The 24,510-nt window shown below is 39.6% G+C and overlaps 1 protein-coding gene across 1 annotated transcript in view; it reads left to right on the top strand.

Annotated features, from left to right (window-relative positions):
* The window catches only part of Jwa (PRA1 family protein Jwa), a 36,371-nt gene extending 30,164 nt beyond the window's left edge, over positions 1–6,207 (top strand). Inside the window, exon 4 of the mRNA XM_070080513.1 lies at positions 939–6,207. Coding sequence (XP_069936614.1) covers positions 939–1,020 — 82 coding nt within the window. The 3' untranslated portion in view covers positions 1,021–6,207. The remainder of the gene's footprint in view (positions 1–938) is intronic.
* Positions 6,208–24,510: the final 18,303 nt, after the last annotated feature.

Genomic DNA, 24,510 nt, shown 5'->3' with positions numbered 1-24,510 from the left:
CAGGATATCCTTATGAGGAGAAACAAAAGATCATGTTTGTAATCTTCACTCAGGAGAGAAAGGAATTCTTTCTTAGTTCTTCTAAATAAGTACTACATAGTAATTTGCTGTAATTCTACTTCTGGTAGAGTAAATGTATTCCTATCAAGGCCCTGAAGTTTCCTCACAAATTTATTTTAATAAAATAATTTGTGGTTTCTGCTTATAGGTGGCTATGTTTCATTCTAGTACTGTACTGTCTGTTACCAGTCTTACATTAAGTGCCTTTCTACAACTTTCATTATTTTTTAAAATGTTTACACTTTCAGATGCCCACCATCAGTAACTGCTAGGTATTTTCTAAGCCTAGGAAAGTGTTGAATGTACCAGTCATAACTATAAAATTATTACTGTAACAATTACAAAGCTTAGCTTGAATTACTAATTAAGTGCATTTTCTAGAAATGTGCTTAATATTTGTTTTAAAAACCTGTACAGTGCCTGTATTACTTCTACTTGAAAAAATTATTGCATGATGAGTTTTTATACTTGTAGCCAGTTTTTAATTGAGCATGATTGTTATTCTTCCCTTCAAGTTGTATATTTTCATATTGATTATTATTGTTCAGTAGTTACTGCTATATCCATGGAGTGTTAGTGTACATTTACTGTGTATTTGGTTATAGAATTATTTTTGCATTAGGGTTGTGTACCGGCAGGTATAGAAATTCTGAAACTTTAAGGACTGATATATTTAATCGTTTTCATTTGGGGTTACAGTAAAGTTTTTAGTTTCACTTGATTATTCTTCCTTGTTTATTTGGTTTTATGGTACACTAATTCAATTTCAATATTTTTTAAGCATGTATTTTTATTATTATTATTATTATTTTTACCCCCCACAACATTTTTTATACACTGCAATGTTGTATGTATCTTGTTGTCCTATTTCTCTTTAGGTCCAAATTGAATCTTGACGGGAGTTTCAAATTGCTCGACTCTTTCATCAAGAGACCTGAGATGATCAACTCCAGAAGTTAGCCTCTGCATGATTATCTGCTTTCATCCCCAAATAATTTAGCATCCTTAACTGTGATTGGTAATAAACGAGCATTACTTTTCTGAGACGTGCTTAATAATGCTTCATTATTAAAAATTTACTTGTAGCTTGCCTGCGCTTAAATTAAACTTTAAATAAATACCTGTATTGCAATATGTTTTTCCTTAAACTTGCATATAATTTTTGAGATAAAGGCTCTTGATGCAATCACAGTCTTAGTGTTGTGATGATTGTAGTTCATCTTGTATTTCTTTAAGTTTAATTTACATCATTTGATATTAGTAATATCTGTGTTAGATTCATATCTTATACTGTATTGACAAAAGTAATGCAGGTAAGGTGATTTTTGTTAACCAGCTTAGTATAATTTTCAAACATTCAGCCATTACAGCAATATAAGCTAACATCAATATCCTCACTTTTTTTTTGTAAACTGGCTTATTTTTATTTTTATTTGTTTTAAAGTGGAGATGAATAAATGCCATCATTTTGGGAAAGGGTGATATTGTAATATTAATAATCCACAAATTCAGTATTATCCAAGGTTTCATTTCCATTCTTATTTAATATTAATTTTCATTTTTTTAAATATATGTAGGTCTTTTGTCAATATTACTAAAAAAAAAATTAGATAACAAAAAGCATACTTGTCCAGTTGCAATAAAAATTGTATATTGCCATAATCTCTTATCTAATGGATCTTTTGTGAACATGTTATAATTGTTAGAGAAACTGAAATTTATAACCTATATTGACCCTAGTGGACTTAGCACTTGGTTTTTTATTATAATAATAATATAACCTCTATTTTGATGCTAAAAAGGTAAATATAATAGGACCCCCATATCCATGGATTCAGTATAAGTGGTTTCAGTTATCCACGGTTTATTGTGGCTCAAAAAATAACCATTAATTTTGCTTAATAATGGCCCCAGAGCACAAAAGTGGTGATGCTGGCAGTTCTTCAGAGCCTAAGAGAAGCCATGGAGTTTCCCATCAGTGAAACAGTTCTAATCTTAGACTTATTTTGCTTAATTTATCAATTAAACTTTATCATAGGTATGTATGTAAGCAAAAAATGACTTGTATGTCTTGGAACATATCCCCCACGGATATGGGGGAACTACTGTAGATGATTCCATTCTTCTTGATGGGGCATATGGCTGTAACTAATTCTGAAATGTTTATTGAGCTGTTGTAGGATTTTTTTTTTTCGGGGGGGGGGGCAAACTTTACTGATATCTCAACTTAGGGATAAACTTCTTTCATTTCAGAATACATTATATTTAAGAAGTTGTATATAGTAAGTTGGCTGCTTTTGATGTCACAAATTAGCAAGCTGCACTTTCTATGTTGCCTCAGACTGTAATTATAGGATAATGAGAGGAGGGGGTTGATTAATATTGCTTATTTAAAAAGGAAGCAGTCATTAAATCATAATCACATACCAAGATGTTTGCTTATTGTAAATTCTGAATATATTTTTGGTTGGGATGATTTTCTAGACAGTAGTTAAGAGGAAGTAGATGTTTGTTATTTGGCTCTTTTTGCTAATATTGTTATTGGAATAATGTTATCTCTAAAGATAAATTACACATTTAAAATATTATGGCATTAACTTTGAATACAGTTATATTAATTCCTCTTTATTCACCTATACATGTATATCTTTATAGTAAGTCACTTATGGCTCACAAAAATTGGCATTTGTCCTACATATACATGTACTGTATTTGGTAAAAAGGACTTTCCCATGATTTTTTTCCATAATTACTTTTGTCCTATCTAGGTGTCCCTTACTCATGCAACAGATGCATTCCTAGCCTATAAAATGAACCCAGTAAAACATGTAAAATATAGGAGCTTAAACTGTGAAGAGTCATTCTAAGACTTAATCAGCTTTCATATTTCTTAACTAATGTTTACTAAAAAAAAAAAAAAAAAGTTTATCACACATTCAGAAAACTGTCACATACACAAAAAATAGGAAATGAATTTGGTCAAAAACAAGAGGAAAGACAGAAAAAACCTTAATGCCTGTGTGGGGCTTTTGATCCAAGGAAGTGGATGCATTCTTCCCTTTGGACACAACCTGGTAGCCTCTCATTCCCTGTGTGTTTTATGATCTTATGGGTTTTGCACTTACCCCTCAATTGTAATATTGATTGCTGAGGTGGGGGGGGGGGGGGGGATATCCCAGATTAAATCATTATCAATGAAAAATGCAAAATTGGGGAAAAAATTCAACAATTATTTGGTAAAAATATCAGATATGCACAAATAATTACTGTACTCTTTACCAAAAAAAAAAAAAAAAAAAAACCAATGGTCAAAATAAAACAAATACAAATTGCAGTATAAATCCTCTATTTTACCTTCTTCCCACTGACCCTTAGGGGTTTAGCGCTTGGTTATGATTATAGTAATCTTCCCTCCACCAGGCTGTCTTTGTGTAGTGCACTTATGAACATGTGAATAAATTTCCTTCTACTATATCCTCCATCTCTATCCCAACTTTACAACTGACTTACTCCACAAACTCTGATGGTGATACCTTTTGCACTCCCCTCAGCCCTTTCTACCTCAATCTCTTGCTACCCTCTACCCCTATACAGTGGACCCCTGGTTCGCGATACTAATCCGTTCCTGAGAGCTCATCGTAAACCAAAAATATCGGAAAGCGAATCAATTTTCCCCGTAAGAAATAATGGAAATGAAATTAATCCGTGCAAGACACCCAAAAGTATGAAAAAAAAACTTTTACCACATGAAATATTAAGTTTAATGCAATAGAATAGTAATTACAATAACAACAATAACAATAAATAACGATAAATAACGAAAGAATAATTGACACTTGCCTTTAATGAAGATCTGGTGATGATTGATGGGATGGGAGGAGGGGAGAGTGTGGATGGTGTTAGCATTTAGAAGGGGAATCCCCCTCCATTAGGACTTGAGGTAGCAAGTCCTTTTCTGGGGTTACTTCTCTTCTTCTTTTAATGCCACTAGGACCAGCTTAAGAGTCACTGGACCTCTGTCGCACAACATAACTGGCAGCCTCACCATGCCTAATCACACTATGTCTGCCACTACGATTCTTAAATCTTTCAAACCAACCTTTGCTGGCCTTAAATTCACTCACATCACCACTAGTTGCAGGCAGTTTTTTTACCAAATCATCATGCAACTGCCTAGCCTTTTCACAAATGATTGCTTGAGAGATGCTATCTCCTGCTATCTGTTTTTCATTTATCCACACCAATAACAGTCTTTCAACATTTTCTAACACTTGAGGTCGCTGTTTCGTAATCACAGTTGCACCTTTTGCAAGAAAAGCTTCCTTGATTGCCGTTTTCTTGCTCACTATAGTAGAGATGGTTGATTGGGGTTTACTATACAACCTGACCAGCTCCGACACACGCACTCCACTTTCGTACTTTGCAATTATCTCTTTCATTTCAACAGTCATTAGCACCCTTGGTCTCGAAGGGTTGGCACTGGGAGCTTTCTTGGGGCCCATGGTGACTTATTTTGCAAAAACAGGCACCAAAAACAGTGATAATATAGATAATATGGAATGTACCGAATGTATCCTTAGATGCGCGCACACTGGCTGGCTTGTAAACACTGTCACACACGGGGCGGTTCAGGCCACACATGGACACATCTCGTACGAACCACATCGCATACCGGGTTTTGTATCGGGAAGTGAGGCAAATTTTCTGCGATATAATGCATCGGTTACTGGATTTATCGGATACCGATAGCATCGCGAACCGGGGGTCCACTGTACTATCCACTGCCCTGCTGTTCTCTGTAACCTACTAATTATCCCTCTCCCTTTTGTCACCTGATACCCCCGCTTCCTTCCTGCCTTGCAGCGCTGTATAGCCCTTGTGGTTTAGCGCTTCTTTTTGATTATAATAATAATTTATCCCAACTTTGTGTCAGTATATCCCAACTTTGCCTGGACAGGTGTCTTTTTTTTTTTTTTTATACTTGGCACAAGACACTTAAATTAAGAACCAGTCAGTATTTTCTTCAAGATGGATTTCTCATGCTAAAATCTGTTTTCTTTCTATTACTGGTATTTCTTATAAATTTCAGTATAAATCAGTACAACTTGATGTTTTAACCATATTTAAGGGAATTGGATAAAACATCCAGTGATGCTGGACTTGGGTGATCATAATTTAATATTTTTATTATGCAACCTATCATACCCATGGTGTGGACAGTAGTCAAAGGATAGCAAAGGCACATAATGGGTCCAGGGAATGGGCCACAAACTTCTGATAGCTAAACAAGTTACAGTAATGAACTATTTATATCTAGATATAATCAGAAGTTATTTATGCAGTGAATTTCTACCACATGTAGTGAATTACTGGCAGAAATAGTGTCACTGCATGAAACTGAAACTGCAAAACAGCAAGAGCAATCAGTATTTCTTCTGTAATTATGTGAAATAATCAATGTTGCAAAGATTTTGTTTTAAGTTGTATTGAGCAAACTAAACATCTTACATGATTTTTTTTTATGAAACTCATTGCAGTGCTATATGATCTATTCAGTTTTAGTGCATATTTTTTAATATAATACAAAATGAAACTCACTAGAATAATAGCAGAATTTAAAGTGCAGTGTTGTGTGATAGTTTTTTTTACTTTGACAGTTATTTGTGAATACATCACTCTATTATTTATCTTTTACTATTTATGTGGTACTATATGTATAGAGTATGTACACTTACGCACTGATGTTAATATGGAGAGTTGCAACAGTTCATCTATATGTAAAATATAATTTGTCATGTGAATGTTAAAAACACTGTATTTTGATTGTACATCACATCTAGCATGATCTACATATTTAATACAATTTGACTGAACTAGTAGTATGAAAAAACTCATTTATTGGTCTTATTGTAACATTAAAAATACTCATTTATTAGTCTTACTGTAACATTAAAATATTTCACAGGTGCTCGTGATTCATGGCTCCATGGTAATTGGAATACTTTATGGGGAAAATGTATTTCATCCAGTGTATACAAGGTTTAGGATTGTTTTACTATTAATCATTGGATTATTCTGCATTAAGCATGTGCCACGTTACTTGATCATGTATTATATTTACCTACAATAAATATTTGAATTGTGAAATGTTTTATTTGCTAACAAGGAAGCCATTACACATATCATAAACATTTTTCCCCCTGTATGTGCAAATGCTTTTATATAGTGGGAACTGCGTACTCCGTACATGCTTTTCTCTTGAAGGGCAGCCCTTGGTGAAGCGCTTTTTATCTGGGTAATTAGACTTCTTGTCTCCTTTGGATTGAATCTAAATTACCCCTACCACTCCTCTTCTCTGTTTTACTTCTTTATCTAGGAATATTTTCCTCTTGTGAGCAACTCCTAGACAGAGGGAACAGGATTGTTATTTGTTTCATTCCATTAAGGACCTTGGGTAGTGTTGTTTGCCATGGGAATTGGATTGTCGGGATGTGTTAGGCCACCCTTTGGGACCCCAGTGAGCAGCCTCATGTGTCCTTGGATGATGAGAGTATTCCTGGAGGGTGCCAGTTATTTCCAGGAGGTGACAGCCATAGGGGTATGACTCATGGTGTGTTGCTGGCTTCCCACCTCTTCTTGACTGAGTCTGGCTCCTATTAATGCAGGAAGTACCATCCTGGTGGTTTACTGGTATATCAGGTAGGGTGGGGGCAATTACCATGCAGCACTACGTGTCCCTCAGAGGGTATTTTTGGATGCCGAGGGGAATGTACCATTTCTGTTTGTTTCTCCTCCAAGTTGTTCCCCCTCCTTTTTTTTATCTTTAAGCCAAATAAAAAAGAAACCTTAATTCATGAATAGTCCAGTTCATGTCTTGTCCCAAGCCTCTTACCCTGGCATGCAGTGGCATCGTAAGGGGGGGGGGGCACCCCGGGTGACACCATAGAGCCTCTAAAGAAAGTGACACTAATGCCCAAAACAGTGCTGTACCAACATAAGAATCCTTCATTTCTATATAGCCTATTATACGATTACAGAGTACAAATAAGCCTATATAGGAAAAATCATTGATTTTAATGATGTGATATATGATTTTGCAGGATTGAAGGCAAGGATATATAAGATCAGATTCACTGAGATGTTACCTGTACTCAAGGTCAAATCGGAACTAGTGTTTCTCTGATATTGCAATGTTTTTTTTTTTTTTTTTTTGCATTGCTGAAGATGAGTAAATGTAGGATCTGTTGCCTGTACTCAAAGTGGTATTTGAGTTTGTTTCCTCAATATTACTATGATTATTTATTTTATCATTAATAAAGTTGAGAAGTACAGTGGATCCCTGACTTACGATGCTTGTCAGCATAAAATTTGATCCCAACCTACATCGAAAAACTCGACTTGCATCATTTGTCCCGAACGCGGCTGTCTGGTCCGTCTGGCCTGAGTGCCTCAGCTGAGCTAGTGTGACATTGTTTATAAGCCAGGGCGGATGATTGCATGCATATATTCGATAAATTTTATATTCCAGTGTTTTTAGTGCTTTTAACTGCTAAATAAGCCACCATGGGCCCAAAGAAAGCTTCTAGGGCAAACCCTGTGGTAAAAAGGGTGAGAAATACTATCGTACCACGGTCAGCTGCTGCTGCACTATGGTCAGCTGCTGCTGCTGCTGTACCACGGTCAGCTGCTGCTGCACCACGGTCAGCTGCTGCTGCACCACGGTCAGCTGCTGCTGCACCACGGTCAGCTGCTGCTGTACCACGGTCAGCTGCTGCTGCACCATGGTCAGCTGCTGTACCATGGGCAGCTGTATAGCCCTTGTGGCTTAGCACTTCTTTTTGATTATAATAACAATGTACCATGGTCAGCTGCTGCTGTACCACCATCAGCTGCTGCTGTACCACCACCTGCTGCTGCTGTACCACAGTCAGCTGCTACTGCACCATGGTCAGCTGTACTACTCGAAGATGTGGAGAGTGTTGTTGGTGTGGCTTATCGAGAATACCGAGAAACAATTAACCGCAGAGGGTTAGCCACCCAGGATAACCCAAGAAAGTCAGTGTGTCATCGAGGACTGTATAACTTATTTCCATTGGGGTCCTTAATCTTGTGCCCCAGGATGCGACCCACACCACCCAGGTGAACAGGAAAAATTGCCTGGAACTAATGCTCATATTGGTGAATTTAAGGCCAGCAAAGTTGGTTTGAGAGATTAAAGAATTGTAGTGGCATACACAGTGTGATAAGGCCTGTTCTGGAAGAAAATGCCAAACAGGACCTACATTACTCATGAGGAAAAGGCACTCCCAGGACACAGTGTCTCATCACTCATCACCACATCTTCAATAAATGTAAGTGTCATTTATTCTTCATTTAGTACACCAGTACATGCACAATATATATTGTGCATGTATCCTTCTTTTTGTGTGTAGGAAAATGTATATTTCATGTGGCAAAATATTTTTTTTTCATACTTTTGGGTGTCTTGAACTGATTAAATTGATTTCCATTATTTCTTACGGGGAAAATTAATTTGACTTATGATGATTTCGTCTTACACTGTGCTCTCTGGAACGGATTAATATCATAAGTTAGGGTCCACTGTATTCTCCTGTTCAGTTTATGGCCCTTAAATATTCTCATTGTTAAAACACATTAGTCATTGGTCATGAAGTAGTGACGTAACTGGGGTTTACTCCCCTCCCATCCCCCGCCCTTAGATTTCACAGGGGTGACACCAAAGATGCCGCCCCGGGTGACACCAACCCTAGCGACGCCACTGCTGGCATGCCCACAGACCTTCCTTCAAACTCAGTACAGCAGGTCCTTGAATAATGTTTTGCTTAATGTAGTTTCATAACAGTGATGAGGAAAAAAAATTGATTCCCAGCTGGGGCCACTGTCTGTGTGGAGTTTGCACATTCTCCCCATGTCTGTGTAGGTTTTTTCTGGGTACTCTGGTTTCCTCCCACATCCTAAAAATGTGCATGTTAGGTTAATTGACGTGTCGAAATTGTCCCAGTATGAGTGTGTGTGGGTGTGTGTGTGAGGATGCCCTGTGATGGAACACGTGTCCTGTCCAGGGTTGGTTCCTGCCTTGTCCCCAAAGCTGCATAGTCTCCAGCCACCTGCAACCCTGAACTGGAATAAGCAGGTTGGAAAATGAATGAATGAATAAAAATATGTAAGGTATACGATAATCATACAAATTAATGACAATAAACGATGCAGTATGAAAGCGGTAAGTGAGCCCATAATATTTTTTTTTTTTTGAACTGTGGTGGTAGGAGATGCTCCTTACAATTTTCACTTGCCAAACAGTTACATAAATTATCATAAGTACGGTGGCCTGTGGCCTGGTGGCAAAGCTCGCTTCACGTGCTGAGGGTCCAGGTTCGATTCCCGGCAAGGGTGGAACATCGGGCATGTTTCCATACACTGGTTGTGCATGTTCACCCATCAGTGAAAATGGATACTTAGGTATTAGTTGCATCCTGGGACAAAATTGGCCTAATTTGCCCGAAATGCTCTGCACAACAAGGGGCTTTCTGTATAGCAGTATGTCACTGATGTCAGCTAGGCCTGTATACCTTGCACATGTACTTGTAGAATTTTTTTTTTTCAACAAGTCGGCTGTCTCCCACCGAGGCAGGGTGACCCAAAAAGAAAGAAAATCCCCAAAAAGAAAATACTTTCATCATCATTAAACACTTTCACCTCACTCATACATAATCACTGTTTTTGCAGAGGTGCCCAGAACACAACAGTTTAGAAGCATATACGTATAAAGATATACAACATATCCCTCCAAACTGCCAATATTCCAAACCCCTCCTTTAGAGTGCAGGCATTGTACTTCTCATTTCCAGTACTCAAGTCCAGCTATATAAAAATAACTGGTTTCCCTGAATCCCTTCACTAAATATTACCCTGCTCATACTCCAACAGCTCATCAGGTCCCAAATACCATTTGTCTCCATTCACTCCTATCTAACGCTCATGCATGCTTGCTGGAGGTCCAAGTCCCTTGCCCACAAAACCTTTACCCCTTCCCTCCAACCTTTTCGAGGACAACCCCTACCCCTCCTTCCTTTCCCTACAGATTTATATGCTCTCCATGTCATTCTACTTTGATCCATTCTCTCTAAATGACCAAACTGCCACAACAACCCCTCTTCAGCCCTCTGATTAACACTTTAATTTCCACACTCCGAATTCTCTGCATAATATTTACACCACACATTGCCCTTAGACAGGACATCTCCGCTGCCTCCAACCACCGCCTCGCTGTAGCATTTACAACCCAAACTTCACACCCATATAAGAGTGTTGGTACCACTATTCTTTGCCTCCATAGATAATGTTTTTTTGTCTCCACATATACCTCAATGCACCACTCATCTTTTTTCCTTCATCAATTCTATGGTTAACATCATCCTTCATAAATCCATCCGCTGACACATCAATTCCCAAATATCTGAAAACATTCACTTCTTCCATACTCCTCCTCTCCAATCTGATATCCAATTTTCCTTTATCTAAATCATTTGATACCCTCATCACCTTACTCTTTTCTATGTTCACTTTCAACTGTCTACCTTTACACACACTCCCAAGTTTGTCCACTAACCTTTGCAACTTTTCTTTAGAATCTCCCATAAGCACAGTATCATCAGCAAAAAGTAACTGTGTCAATTCCCATTTTGTATTTGATTCCCCATAATTTAATCCCACCCCTCTCCCCTAGCATTTACTTCTTTTACAACCCCATCTATAAATATATTAAACAACCATGGTGACATTACACATCCCTGTCTAAGACCTACTTTTACTGGGAAGTAGTCTCCCTCTCTTTTACACACCCTAATCTGAGCCTCACTATCCTCATAAAAACTCTTTACAGCATTTACTAACTTATTACCTATTCCATTTACGTGCAACATATGCCACATTGCTCCCCTGTCCACTCTTTCATGTCTTTTCACATCCATAAATGCAACGAAAACTTCCCTACCTTTATCTAAATACTGTTCATATATATGCTTCAATGAAAACACTTGATCTACACATCCTCTACCCATTCTAAAACCTCCTTGCTCATCCATAATCCTACATTCTGTCTTGCCTCTAATTCTTTCAATAATAACCCTACCATACACTTTTCCTGGTATACTCAGTAAACTTATTCCTCATAATTTTTACAATCTCTTTTATCCCTCTTCCCTTTATATAAAGGAATTATACATGCTCTCTGCCAATCCCTAGGTACCTTCCCCTCTTTCATACATTTATTAAACAAAAATTACCAACTACTCCAACACTATATCCCCCCCTGCTTTTAACATTTTTGTCATGATCCCATCAGTTCCAGCTGCTTTACCCCCTTTCATTATATGTAATGCCTCATGCACCTCCCCCACACATCCTGTTCTTCTTCACTCCTAAAAGATGGCCAGTGCATGAAATTACCGCCTCCCTTTCTTCGTCTACATTTAAAAGTTCCTCAAAATATTCCCGCCATCTACCCAATACCTCCATCTCCCCATCTACTAATTCCCCTACTCTGTTTTTAACTGACAAATCCATTCGTTCTCTAGGCTTTCTTAACTTTTTTATCTCTCAAAATTTCTTCTTATTTTCATCAAAATTTCTTGACAGTGCCTCTCCCACCCTATCATCTGCTCTCCTTTTACACTCTCTCACCACTTTCTTCACCTTTCTTTTACTCTCCATACACTCTGCTCTTCTTATAACACCTCTGCTTTGTAAAAACCTTTCATAAGCTACCTTTTTCTCTTTTATCAGACTCTTTACTTCATCATTCCACCAATCACTCCTCTTTCCTCCTGCACCCACCCTCCTATTGCCACAAACTTCTGCCCCACATTCTAACACTGTCCTAGTTTTGAAGGTTCTCATTATCCATCCTGTCATTTTTCTAGCAGATGCGATTGATACAATGTTATGGTCCTTGAAGGTGAGATCCTCCGACATGATCACTCCCAGGTCTTTGATGTTGGTGTTTCTCTCTATTTTGTGGCCAGAATTTGTTTTGTACTCTGATGAAGATTTAATTTCCTCGTGTTTACCATATCTGAGTAATTGAAATTTCTCATCGTTGAACTTCATATTGTTTTCTGCAGCCCACTGAAAGATTTGGTTGATGTCCGCCTGGAGCCTTGCAGTGTCTGCAATGGAAGACACTGTCATGCAGATTCGGGTGTCATCTGCAAAGGAAGACACGGTGCTGTGGCTGACATCCTTGCCTATGTCGGATATGAGGATGAGGAACAAGATGGGAGCGAGTACTGTGCCTTGTGGAACAGAGCTTTTCACCGTAGCTGCCTCGGACTTTACTCTGTTGACGACTACTCTCTGTGTTCTGTTAGTGAGGAAATTATAGATCCATCGACCGACTTTTCCTGTTATTCCTTTAGCATGCATTTTGTGCGCTATTACGCCATGGTCACACTTGTCGAAGGCTTTTGCAAAGTCTGTATATATTACATCTGCATTCTTTTTGTCTTCTAGTGCATTTAGGACCTTGTCGTAGTGATCCAATAATTGAGACAGACAGGAGCGACCTGTTCTAAACCCATGTTGCCCTGGGTTGTGTAACTGATTGGTTTCTAGATGGGTGGTGATCTTGCTTCTTAGGACCCTTTCAAAGATTTTTATGATATGGGATGTTAGTGCTATTGGTCTGTAGTTCTTTGCTGTTGCTTTACTGCAGAGCTTACTGTAGAGCTTGGTAAGAAAATGGAGGAGCGGATAGCTGAAGAGTGCAGGAAGTGGGAAGTACAGGTCTTAGCAGCAGAAGCTAGGATACAGTGCTTAGAAGAGAAACTGCAAAGCCTGAAACAATTCAGATGTGACATCAGGAAATTCAATGTCAGGCGCAGACAAGGGGACGGTAAGCAACAAAGACATGCCGTACGCGAAGGCCCTATCAGACCCACGTGGGGCCAGGGAAAAGACGAGGAGCACACTAAGATCAAATGACAGGTCCGAAGACAATGAAGGTATGCTATATGCAGAGATTCTAACAGCCAACTGCAGTAGCAAGGGACAGCTGGTCATGAAAGACAGTTCACTGAGAATAGAAGTTTCAGATATGACAGGGACTGAAGGCAAGAACATGTCAATGGAAGGGAATAAAATGCCTCAGAGGAAGCAGATGGAGACTCAGTGGGAGGAGGAAAGGGCGAGGTCAGTTTTTGTGTACGGGCTCCAAGAAGCCAAGGGGGACAACTTCGAAGAAATAAAACAGGAGGAGAAAAAAATGATTGAAGGCATCATGAAAACAATAGGTGAGGGCGATATGACCCAGGTGACAAATTTTCAGAGAATTGGGTGGTTTGCGAGTGGAAGGATACAGCCTGTCAAAGTAATTTTCAAGGAAGAATCAGTTCGAACCAGGATTCTGCAAGAGAAAGCAAGACTGAGGGACAAACAGGGGTACCAGAGAGTATACCTCGACTGCGACAGAACACAAGAAGAAAGGACTACACTGAAAGAGAGGGTACAGAGACGCAAGGAGGAACGAGAGGCAATGACGAAGATGAGCAGGACCCAGACACAGGAGGAAGGGCAAACACACCCCACAGAATCTCCCACCAAAAGACTCCAACCGCGACATTCCCAACGCAACTGAGCAACCTATACTACATCCCACTTACTGTTCCCTCTGCCACCAACCCCCATATCACAAACCTCACCCCAACAGCTGTCCCTTATGGGCATTCTGACCCCACCCCAATCATCACAAACCCCACCTACACCACAGCCCCATATAGGACCCCACCAAGGCTCTCGCTCCCCCAACCCCAATATTCTTGCATGACCACAATGATAGAAAAGAAACTGAAAGTTTGGTACACTAACGCAGATGGAATAACTGGTACACTAACGCAGATGGAATAACGAATAAACATGAGGAGTGGAACGAAAGAATCAATGAAAAATCCCCAGACATCATAGCAGTCACAGAAACAAAACTCGCTGAGACAATAACAGACACAATCTTCCCAACGGGATATCAGATCCTGAGGAAAGATAGAAGGAGTAGAGGGGGAGGAGGGGTTGCACTGCTCATAAAACACCAATGGGGATTCGAGGAAATGGAAGGCATGGACATGATTGGAGAAAGAGACTACATTGTAGGTACAATTCAGTCCGGAGAACATAAGTAGTCATTGGAGTGATGTATAACCCACCACAGAACTGCAGGAGGCCAAGAGAGGAGTACGAAGAAAACAACAGGGTGATGGTGGACACACTGGCTGAGGTGGCAAGAAGAGCTCACTCGAGCAGAGCAAAGTTACTGGTAATGGGCGATTTCAACCATAGGGAGATCGACTGGGAAAACCTGGAGCCACATGGGGGTCCTGAAACATGGAGAGCCAAGATGATGGATGTGGTACTTGAAAACCTCATGCATCAACATGTCAGGGACACAACCAGAGAGAGGGGAGGATGAGCCAGCAAGACTGGATCTTGTGTTCACCCTGAGCAGTTCAGACATTGAGGACATCACGTGGTTCTGAGTTTTGATTATATAGTAGAGTTACAAGTGGAGAAGGTAACAGGAACTGAAGGGGACAGGCCAAACTATAAAAGGGGGGACTACACAGGTATGAGAAACTTCCTGCAGGAGGTTCAGTGGGACAGAGAAATGGTAGGAAAATCAGTAAACGAGATGATGGAATATGTGGCAACAAAGTGCAAGGAGGCAGAGGAAAGGTTTGTTCCCAAGGGAAACAGAAATAATAGGAAGACCAAAATGAGCCCTTGGTTTACCCGAAGGTGTAGGGAGGCAAAAACTAAGTGCAACAGAGAATGGAAAAGGTACAGGAGGCATAGGACCCAGGAAAACAAGAAGATTAGTAGAAGAGCCAGAAACGAGTATGCACAGATGAGGAGGGAGGCCCAGCGACAATATGAAAACGACATAGCATCGAAAGTCAAATCTGACCCGAAACTGCTGTATAGCCACATTAGGAGGAAGACAACAGTCAAGGACCAGGTGATAAGGCTGAGGAAAGAAGGTGGAGAACTCACAAGAAACGATCAAGAGGTATGTGAGGAGCTCAACACGAGATTTCCCCTCAAGGAAGGTTCCTTGATGTTGGTGAGGGGCTCTTGATTTAGGGAATTGGATCTGTGCTCCAGTTCCCCGAATTAAGCCTGAATGCCTTCCACATCCCCCCCCAGGCGCTGTATAATCCTCCGGGTTTAGCGCTTCCCCCTTGATTATAATAATAATAATCAACACGAGATTTAAGGAAGTATTTACGGTAGAGACAGGAAGGACTCTGGGGGGACAGACCAGATGGGGACACCAGCAAGGAATACACCAACAAGTGTTGGATGACATGCATACAGATGAGGAGGAATAATGATATAATGGATGGTACAGGCGAGGTCTTACACCTTATCACAAATTACAAAGATGAAAAGAGAGAGAGAGACAAAGTAGGTAATATTGAGCATAAAATTAGAATTCTGTCATACATCACATTAAACAAGAGGTTCAGATTCAATGATAACTTCCACTTGAGTTAGTTCAGGCTACTGCCACCTAATGTACCTCACTGTACCACACAGGCAAAATTAAATGACAAATATGATGCAAGGGAGAGACTTGTTTGCTTTATGCTCAGCAAGGCAGATGATTGCAACATTCCTTTCACTAATTATGAACTTGATGCAGCACTAACTAAGGGCAACTCCACGTCGCCTGGTGAGGATGGTATTACTTACAACATACTCAGATTGCTGTGTCGAGTACAGGTAATCCATTACTTGAATTATATAACATGAGCTATGTAACTGGGGAGCTCCCTCAATCTTGGACCAACAGCCTCATCATTCCAATTCCTAAGCCCAATCAACAAAATGCATTTCGGCCAATATCTCTTACTAGCTGCTTGTGTAAAACATTTGAGAGAATGATTCTTAATCGTCTCATGTACAGAATCAAACAATTTTTGTCTCCCCGGTTACATGGTTTCATGCATGGAAGGAGCTCATACACTACCTTCCTTGACCTTAAATCCGCTTTCGATGTAGCCAACCGACATGTAATCATTAGTGAACTTGCCAGAATGGATGTTGGCTTCTCCGCTGGATTAAAGGCTACCTGTCCAACAGAAAATCGTCTGTGTTGTTCCAGGGACGTAGAAGTGTAACTAAAGACTTTGAATTAGGAACCCCACAGGGAGGTGTGCTCAGTCCCACACTGTTCAATATTCTAATTAATGCATTACTTAATGCTATACCTAGTCAGCCCCATCATTATGTGATTAGTTTTGCTGATGATATAATGATTCACACCACCGGATTCTCCAACACCCAAAACATTCTTAATCATGTACTAGCCTCGTGTCAGGACCTGGGATTGATAATCTCTACTGATAAAACAAAGATACTCAATAGGCGTCCTCCTCGACAAAGAGGCACAGTTCGTCAGATCCAATTGCACGATGGGTCTCTTCTAGAATATGTAAGCAGATACAGGCATCTAGGTTTTGAGGTTCCACTACTTGGACCTGTTGTAACAAGACTTTGTCGCCAATACAAAGAACGACTAAGAGCACTTAGAGTTGTGGCAGGGCTTCACCCCAGGTATGGTGCTAATGTTAAAATTGTGAAAATGATGTATCTTGCTTATATTAGATCATTGGTTGATTATGCTGCGCCACTACTTGCTCTTGTGTCTGACTGGAAGCTTGGAGGGCTGGAAAAACTGCAGAACGAAGCAATGAGGATCATTTTAGGATGCCCTCGTACTGCCAAAATTTTAAATATGCAAAAAGAACTTGATATTCCAAGCATCAGAGATCGTGTTACTGAAAGAAATATCCTAATTGGGGTTAATATGCTCAGGCAAGCTCATTCAAACCCCTGCACAGAAGCCCTCCAAACTTTCCTCAGCACTGGTGAACACTCCTCCAGATGGATCGAAAAAACTGGAACCGACCTCCGCATGAATCAGATACATGATCTATGTCAAGTAAGGCAACAGCGGCACTTCTCCGCTCCATGGAATATTACCCCATTCCAAACTACCATTCCTCCATTTCCCCCCAAACTACTTCTTAAATCACAACCAAAACTTCGCCTTGAAGCCAAACATGAGGCCTTAAGCTGTATTGATAACTTAGTCACACAGCACACACTCTCGCAAATTATTTACGCTGATGGTTCTGTTCACCAATCCACTGGTGCAGCTGGTAGTGCTGCTGTTGTCGTACAGAGTGATGGCTCTCTTAAAGAAATTGGAGCACGCATCAATAATTGGGCCTCTACCCTTCAGACAGAACTGTTTGCCATACTCCTTGCACTGAAATGCATCTATGTATCAAAGATTGACAGTTTAATTGTAACTGATTCTCTGTCATCCATAAATGCTCTCAACTCATTAAGCATAAATTGTTGCATGCTTGTGTCAGAAGCCAGACACAGGTATGGTAGGATTGTGGACAGTGGAGTCAGAGTGCACATGCTGTGGATTCCATCTCACATTGGTCTTCAGATGCATGATAGAACTGATAAACTGGCTAAGCTGTATGCTTTCAAAGAGGGAGTAGATTACAATCTTGGCTTGTCAGGTAGTAGTTTGAGAACAATAATACGAAAAGAACTTCAACTGAATTTTATGGACTTAAGGCTCAGGGAGATTGACACCAGTGAGTCCATCTATCATCATTCTATCATGCAGGAGGAGCCACATGTCTATGGTGCATCCAACAAAATAAGCAGACTCTTGGATGTCACTACTGCCCGGCTCCGGCTGGGTTACAAGTATCTTTGGCAGGTTAAATCACCACCACCAGATGTAGACCAAACGAAATGTAAACTTTGCCAGATGGACTATTGTCACACCCTGCGTCATTATGTACTGGAGTGTGATAAAATTAATGAATTTAGAAACAACTCGCTCAGAAATGTTCAAGAAATGGCAAAGTACTTTATCCACAGTGGTATATTGCAGACCATTCTGGAGAAATACCCTGACTTTGCTAGCTGTAAATAAAGCATTACCACATGTGTGCATGTGTGTGTGTGTGTGTGTGTGTGTGTGTGTGTGTGTGTGTGTGTGTGTGTGTGTGTGTGTGTGTGTGTGTGTGTGTGTGTGTGTGTGTGTGTGTGTGTGTGTGTGTGTGTGTGTATGTATGTGTGTGCACTCACCTAGTTGAGATTGCAGGGGTCGAGTCCAAGCTCCTGTGTGTGTGTGTGTGTGTGTGTGTGTGTGTGTGTGTGTGTGTGTGTGTGTGTGTGTGTGTGTGTGTGTGTACTCACCTATTTGTACTCACCTATTTGTGGTTGCAGGGGTCGAGTCTTAGCTCCTGGCCCTGCCTCTTCACCGGTTGCTACTGGGCCCCCTCTCTCCCCGCTCCATGAGCTTTATCAAACCTCGTCTTAAAACTGGGTATGGTTCCTGCCTCCACTACGTCATTTTCTAGGCTATTCCACTGCCTTACAACTCTATGACTGAAGAAATACTTCCTACTATCTCTCTGACTCATTTGTGTCTTCAACTTCCAATTGTGGCCTCTTGTTTCTGTGTCCCCTCCCTGGAACATCCTGTCTTTGTCCACCTTGTCTATTCCACGCAGTATTTTATATGTCGTTATCATGTCTCCCCTGACCCTCCTGTCCTCCAGTGTCGTCAGGCCGATTTCCCTTAATCTTTCTTCATAGGACATTCCCCTTAGCTCTGGAACTAACCTTGTCGCAAGCCTTTGTACTTTCTCTAGTTTCTTGACGTGCTTTATCAAGTGCGGGTTCCAAACAGGTGCTGCATACTCCAGTATGGGCCTGACATACACGGTGTACAGTGTCTTGAATGATTCCTTATTAAGGTATCGGAATGTGTGTGTGTGTGTGTGTGTGTGTGTGTGTGTGTGTGTGTGTGTGTGTGTGTGTGTGTGTGTGTGTGTGTGTGTGTGTGTGTGTGTGTTTGTGTGTGTGTTTGTGTGTGCGTGTGTATGTGTATGAGTGTATATGAGTGTGTGTGTGTGTGTGTATGAGTGTGTGTGTATGAGTGTGTGTGTGTGTGTGTGTATGAGTGTGTGTGCGTGTGTGTGTATGAGTTTGTGTATGTGTGTGTGTGTGTGTGTGTGTGTGTGTGTGTGTGTGTGTGTGTGTGTGTGTTTATGTGTGTGTGTGTGTATGAATTTGTATATGTGTGTGTGTGTGTGTGTCTCAACAATCAATATTTGCACCAATAACTCACTACAGTTGTGACCGGGTGTGGAAGTGTGAATTGCTCATTACACTATAATTTGTTCATGATTGTAGCCATGTATAAACGTAAGTAACCATTCTTACAGGATTCATTACCTTTGTAACTTGTGAGTTCATTACCTTGTACCTAGTTCAGCCATCACAACTTTGGGAGCCCAGTCCCTGGACCCATTACGTACCTCTGTAATCTGTAAATACCTTTGTAACTTGTCATGATTGTGACTAGACCTACCTGGAGTTCATTACCTTTTATTTATTTATTTATTTATAAATTTTAGCATACATACAGAGGTACAAAAAAAATACAGATAAGAGCAGCATGCCAAAGCCACTTATACTATGCATAGCATTACGGGCTGGCTTAAAATTAACTTAAGATTAACTAAGCAATGATGAAATCAGTGATAAGACATTATTGTAAACAGATAACTATAAAATACAAATGAGTATTACAAAGACAGGTCATATGGTTGCATACATTGCTGTTCATTCAGGTAGTGTATTTGAAAAAAAAAAATAACAAAGTTAGGTTTAACATTTGTGTGATATAATTGTGAGTAACATTTAGGATATACAATTTATATGGTTCAGTTATTCAGTATTTATTTGGTTTTGAGTGAGTAAGTGAACTTTGAGAAGAGACTTGAATTTATAAACAGGTAGTGTTTCTTTTATATTTACAGGTAATGAATTCCAGATTTTAGGGCCTTTTATGTGCATTGAGTTTTTGCATAGCGTGAGATGGACACGAGGAACATCAAAGAGTGATCTGTGCCTTGTATTATGGTCATGTGTTCTGTTGAGGTTGGCAAGGAGATGTTTGAGGGGAGGGTTAATATCAGAGTTAAGTGTTCTATGTATGTAGTAAGTGCAATAATAAGTATGGATGTTTTGTATGGTGAGTAGGTTGAGTGTTTTGAATATTGGTGGAGTGTGCTGCCTGTAGTGAGAATTTGTTATCATTCTAACTGCAGCCTTTTGTTGGGTAATTAGTGGTCTGAGATGGTTAGTTGTTGTTGAGCCCCATGCACAAATTCCATAGGTGAGATAGAGGTAAATAAGAGAGTGATAAAGGGCCAGGAGGGCTGACTGTGGAACATAGTACCGTATCTTCGATAGTATGCCTACAGTCTTGGAAATTTTCTTAGAAATTTGTTGTATATGTGTATGAAATTTGAGTCTATTATCGAGGTGGATTCCTAAGAATTTTCCCTCTGTTAGCTTTGTGATAGGTGATCCGTTTATCGTTATGTTAAGAGGTACATCTGTAGCTCTGCTACCACACTGAATGAAGTAGGTTTTGTCAATGTTTAATGTAAGTTTGTTAGTCCTCATCCAGGTAGATATTTTCTGTAATTCGGTGTTTACAGTATTGGCTAGCGTGACTGGGCTCGGGTGAGAGAAGACGTATGTAGTGTCATCTGCAAAAAGTGTGGGTTTGAGTAATTGCGAAGCATTTGGTAGGTCATTTATGTATAGGAGAAAGAGAAGAGGGCCAAGGACACTTCCCTGTGGGACACCAACTGTAATTGGTTGTGCGGAAGAGCTTGCCCCATTTGCGTACACATATTGGCTTCTGTTGCTGAGGTAAGACTTGAGGTAGTTGAGGGAGTGCCCTCTAATACCATAGTGTGACAATTTTACGTGGAGCAAGTCATGGTCAACTGTATCAAAAGCTTTACGTAAGTCAATGAAGATCCCCAGTGGGACTTCTTTTTTCTCTATTGCAGTGTATATATGTTCTAGCATGTGTATAATAGCATCATTCAAATTCAAAGTTTATTCTCTATAAGGATTACAATGCTGAGTTTACAGAAATTTGGTTATTGTTTGGTTTACATGTAGTAAAATTGTGATTACAGAGTGTACCACTAGAACGCTTAGCATGGCTAGGCATTTCGGGCATACTTAGTTTTATTCTTAATTGTAAAATATTACAAATTATGAGGTAAGTTGGTATTATGGCTAAGTGACTAAATACTAGTTTGTGAGTTTAGCAATGTGAATGCTTTTGTTTTGGCACAGTATATAGTTTCAGTATTGGAGTATCACAGGATTCATTATTTTAAGACTGAGATTAATATTTCTGTTTATGGTCAAATGAGTGAGCGAGTGTAAGTGTGAACCACCAGGTGGTATTCGTGTAGTTAGTTGACGGGGTGTATCAGGGAGATAAGATGTTTTCTAATGGTAGTTTTGAAGATGATGAATGTGTCTGCAGTTCTAGAGTTCTCAGGTAGGGTATTCCAGATTTTAGGGCCTTTGACATACATTGAATTTTTGTAAAGGTTTAGTCGGACACGGGGAATGTCGTAGAGATGTTTGTTTCTGGTGTAATGCCTGTGGGTTCTGTCACAACTATCAAGAAAGCGTTTTAGGTCAAGGTTGATATTAGAGTTTAAGGCCCTGTAGATATAGATTGCACAGTAGTAAGTGTGGATGTACTGAACTGGGAGTAAGTTTAGATCTTTGAAGAGTGGGGGGGTGTGCTGCCAGGGATGGGATTTAGTGATTATTCTTACTGCAGCTTTTTGTTGGGTTAGTATTTTTATTAGGCCTGAATCCAAATTGGCAGGGGTTGAGAATGTTATGGGAGATGAGGTAGGAGTAGATTCGTTTATGAATTAATTTTTCGAAGATTTTTGAGAGAGGGTGTAAATTGGATATTGGCCTATAGTTATTCAACTCTGTTTGGTCTCCTCCTTTATGAATCGGGGTGACCCTTGCTATTTTGAGAACTGTAGGGAAGGTGGAGGATTCAATGGATTTGTTAAAGAGTGTTGCAATGATTGGTGATAGTACTTGTGACGCTTTTTTGTATATAAAGGGTGGTAAGGTATTTAAATCTCCTGCCTTGTTTTTCAGTGCGTTGATAATAAGGGAGACTTCGTATGGGTTAGTCGGAGCTAGGAACAGTGTGTTCGGGTAGTTGCCAGTGAGGTAGTCATTTGTTGGGGTATCTGAGCTTGGGATATTATTGGCAAGGTTTTGGCCTATAGTGGAGAAGAAATCATTGAGTCTGTTTGCTGTTTCTGTTGGTGGGAGTTGGGGTTCATCTGATTTTGCTAATTTTATTTCGCTATGTCGTGATATCTTTTTTGTTCCCAGAATTTCTGATAGGGTCTTCCAGGTCTTTTTTATATCACCTCGTAAGTTGGATAATCTGTTCTCATAATACAATTTTTTTGCCCTTCTTATCAGGCTGGTTAGGATTGACGAGTAACGTTTTGTTTGGTCTCTGGTTATGTGACCCATTCTGTACTGTTTTTCATATCGGTGTTTTGTATTTATGGATTTGAGAATGCTGGGTGTTAGCCAGGGACTGTTCAGTCTCTTAGCTGTCATCTGTTTAGTTTTTTTAGGGCAGTGCTTGTTATAAAGGTATTGGGTCTTTTTTAGAAAATTATTAAAACAATCGTCAATATCTGTATAGATTTCTAGCTCAGTGTGCCAGTCAATGTTTGTTACTGCTGTTGTGAAGTTATTAATGGCTGCCTCATTGTGAAGTCTGAAGGTGACTTTTGTAGTGTCTTGGGGTATTTTACCAAGTGTTGTTATGAGGAAAGTAGGGTAGTGGTCTGTGGTATTATCTGTAATTATGCCTGATTTTAAAGGGGATATGATGTTGGTCCAGATGTGGTCAAGTAGGGAAACACTAGTCTCTGCAACTCTTGTAGGTTTTGTTACTGTTGGTAGCAACATGCAGTTACTCATTGTGTTTGTGAATTCAGTAACGTGTGGGTCCTGGTCTTGCAGGAGATTTATATTGAAGTCACCTGAGAGTAGTAAGTGATCTTTGTTCATGCGTGCATCAGTTATCATACTTCCTAGGTTTTGACTAAATTGGCTAATGTTTGATTGTGGAATTCTGTAGATGTTTATCACTGTGAGAGGTTTTTGTAGGTATTTGGATTTGAGTTTAGCTATTATATATTCCCCATGTTCATCCCTTGTGCAAGTATTAGTGATACATTCTAGTTGGTCTGAGTAGTATATTGCTGTGCCACCCCCTTGTTGGTCTGGCCTACAGTTGTGTATGTAAAGTAAAAGGACACAAGTGCAACTAATGTGACATTTATTGTGGCAACGTTTCGCTCTCCAGGAGTTTCATCAAGCCATTACAAACAATACATGGACACAGAGGGTATATAAAGGCTCAGAGTGAGGTGAATACTAGTGAGGTACCATTTCGATGTTCACTAGTGGTAGTAGTAGTAGTAGTAGTGGTGGTAGTGACAAAAGTAATACAATATGGTAGAGCAATTAATTCGTACATGAGTAAAAGGATATAAAAGCTATTATATCCTTTTACTCATGTACGAATTAATTGCTCTACCATATTGTATTACTTTTGTCACTACCACTACTACTACTACTACTACTACCACTAGTGAACATCGAAATGGTACCTCACTAGTATTCACCTCACTCTGAGCCTTTATATACCCTCTGTGTCCATGTATTGTTTGTAATGGCTTGATAAAGCTCCTGGAGAGCGAAACGTTGCCACAATAAATGTCACATTAGTTGCACTTGTGTCCTTTTACTTTACATATTGTCGGTAATTCTACCAACTTTATTACAGTTGTGTATGGCTGTGTAACCAGGAATGGCATAGACATCTGTAGTATCAGGCTTTAGCCAGGTTTCAGTTAGTGTAATGATGGACATATTGGCATGCAAGGAATTTAGTAATGCTAGGAGGTCATCATAATGCTTGCTTAAAGATCTGATATTGTAGTTAAAGATAGTTATGTTGTTGTTGGCTCTGAGAAGTGCCTTTGATTGTTCTGCTGTGTAGTAATTACAGTAACTGTTTGAATCATTTAAGTCATTAAATAAGAGGTTGGTATCAGGATCAATGCTTGTAATCATAAGATTTGTAGTGAATCTATAGTTAGAATTAAGTAAAAAATAAAGTAAATATTCTAAAGCTAAAAAAAATAGCACCTGAATTATTTAACAAATGTAAAAAATAATGAGCTAAGGTAGTTTTTAAAGCTAAAATAAAGGAGACAATATAAAAGGGACTAAAATAATTTGTGGTGAACAAATAAAGTGATGATCAAATAATGGAGCTTGGGAATATGATAGTAGGTAGTACTTTAAAGGTAATTCTTTAAAGTTAGAATTATAATATAAAATTATAATATAAAAGGGACTAATATAAGTTGTGGTGAACAATAAAGTGGTAATCAA

The sequence above is a fragment of the Cherax quadricarinatus genome, chromosome 6 (assembly GCF_038502225.1).
Source record: "Cherax quadricarinatus isolate ZL_2023a chromosome 6, ASM3850222v1, whole genome shotgun sequence".
Lineage (NCBI taxonomy): Eukaryota > Metazoa > Arthropoda > Malacostraca > Decapoda > Parastacidae > Cherax > Cherax quadricarinatus.
Note: the sequence above shows the minus strand (reverse complement) of the source record. Positions and strands in the feature narration are given on the sequence as shown.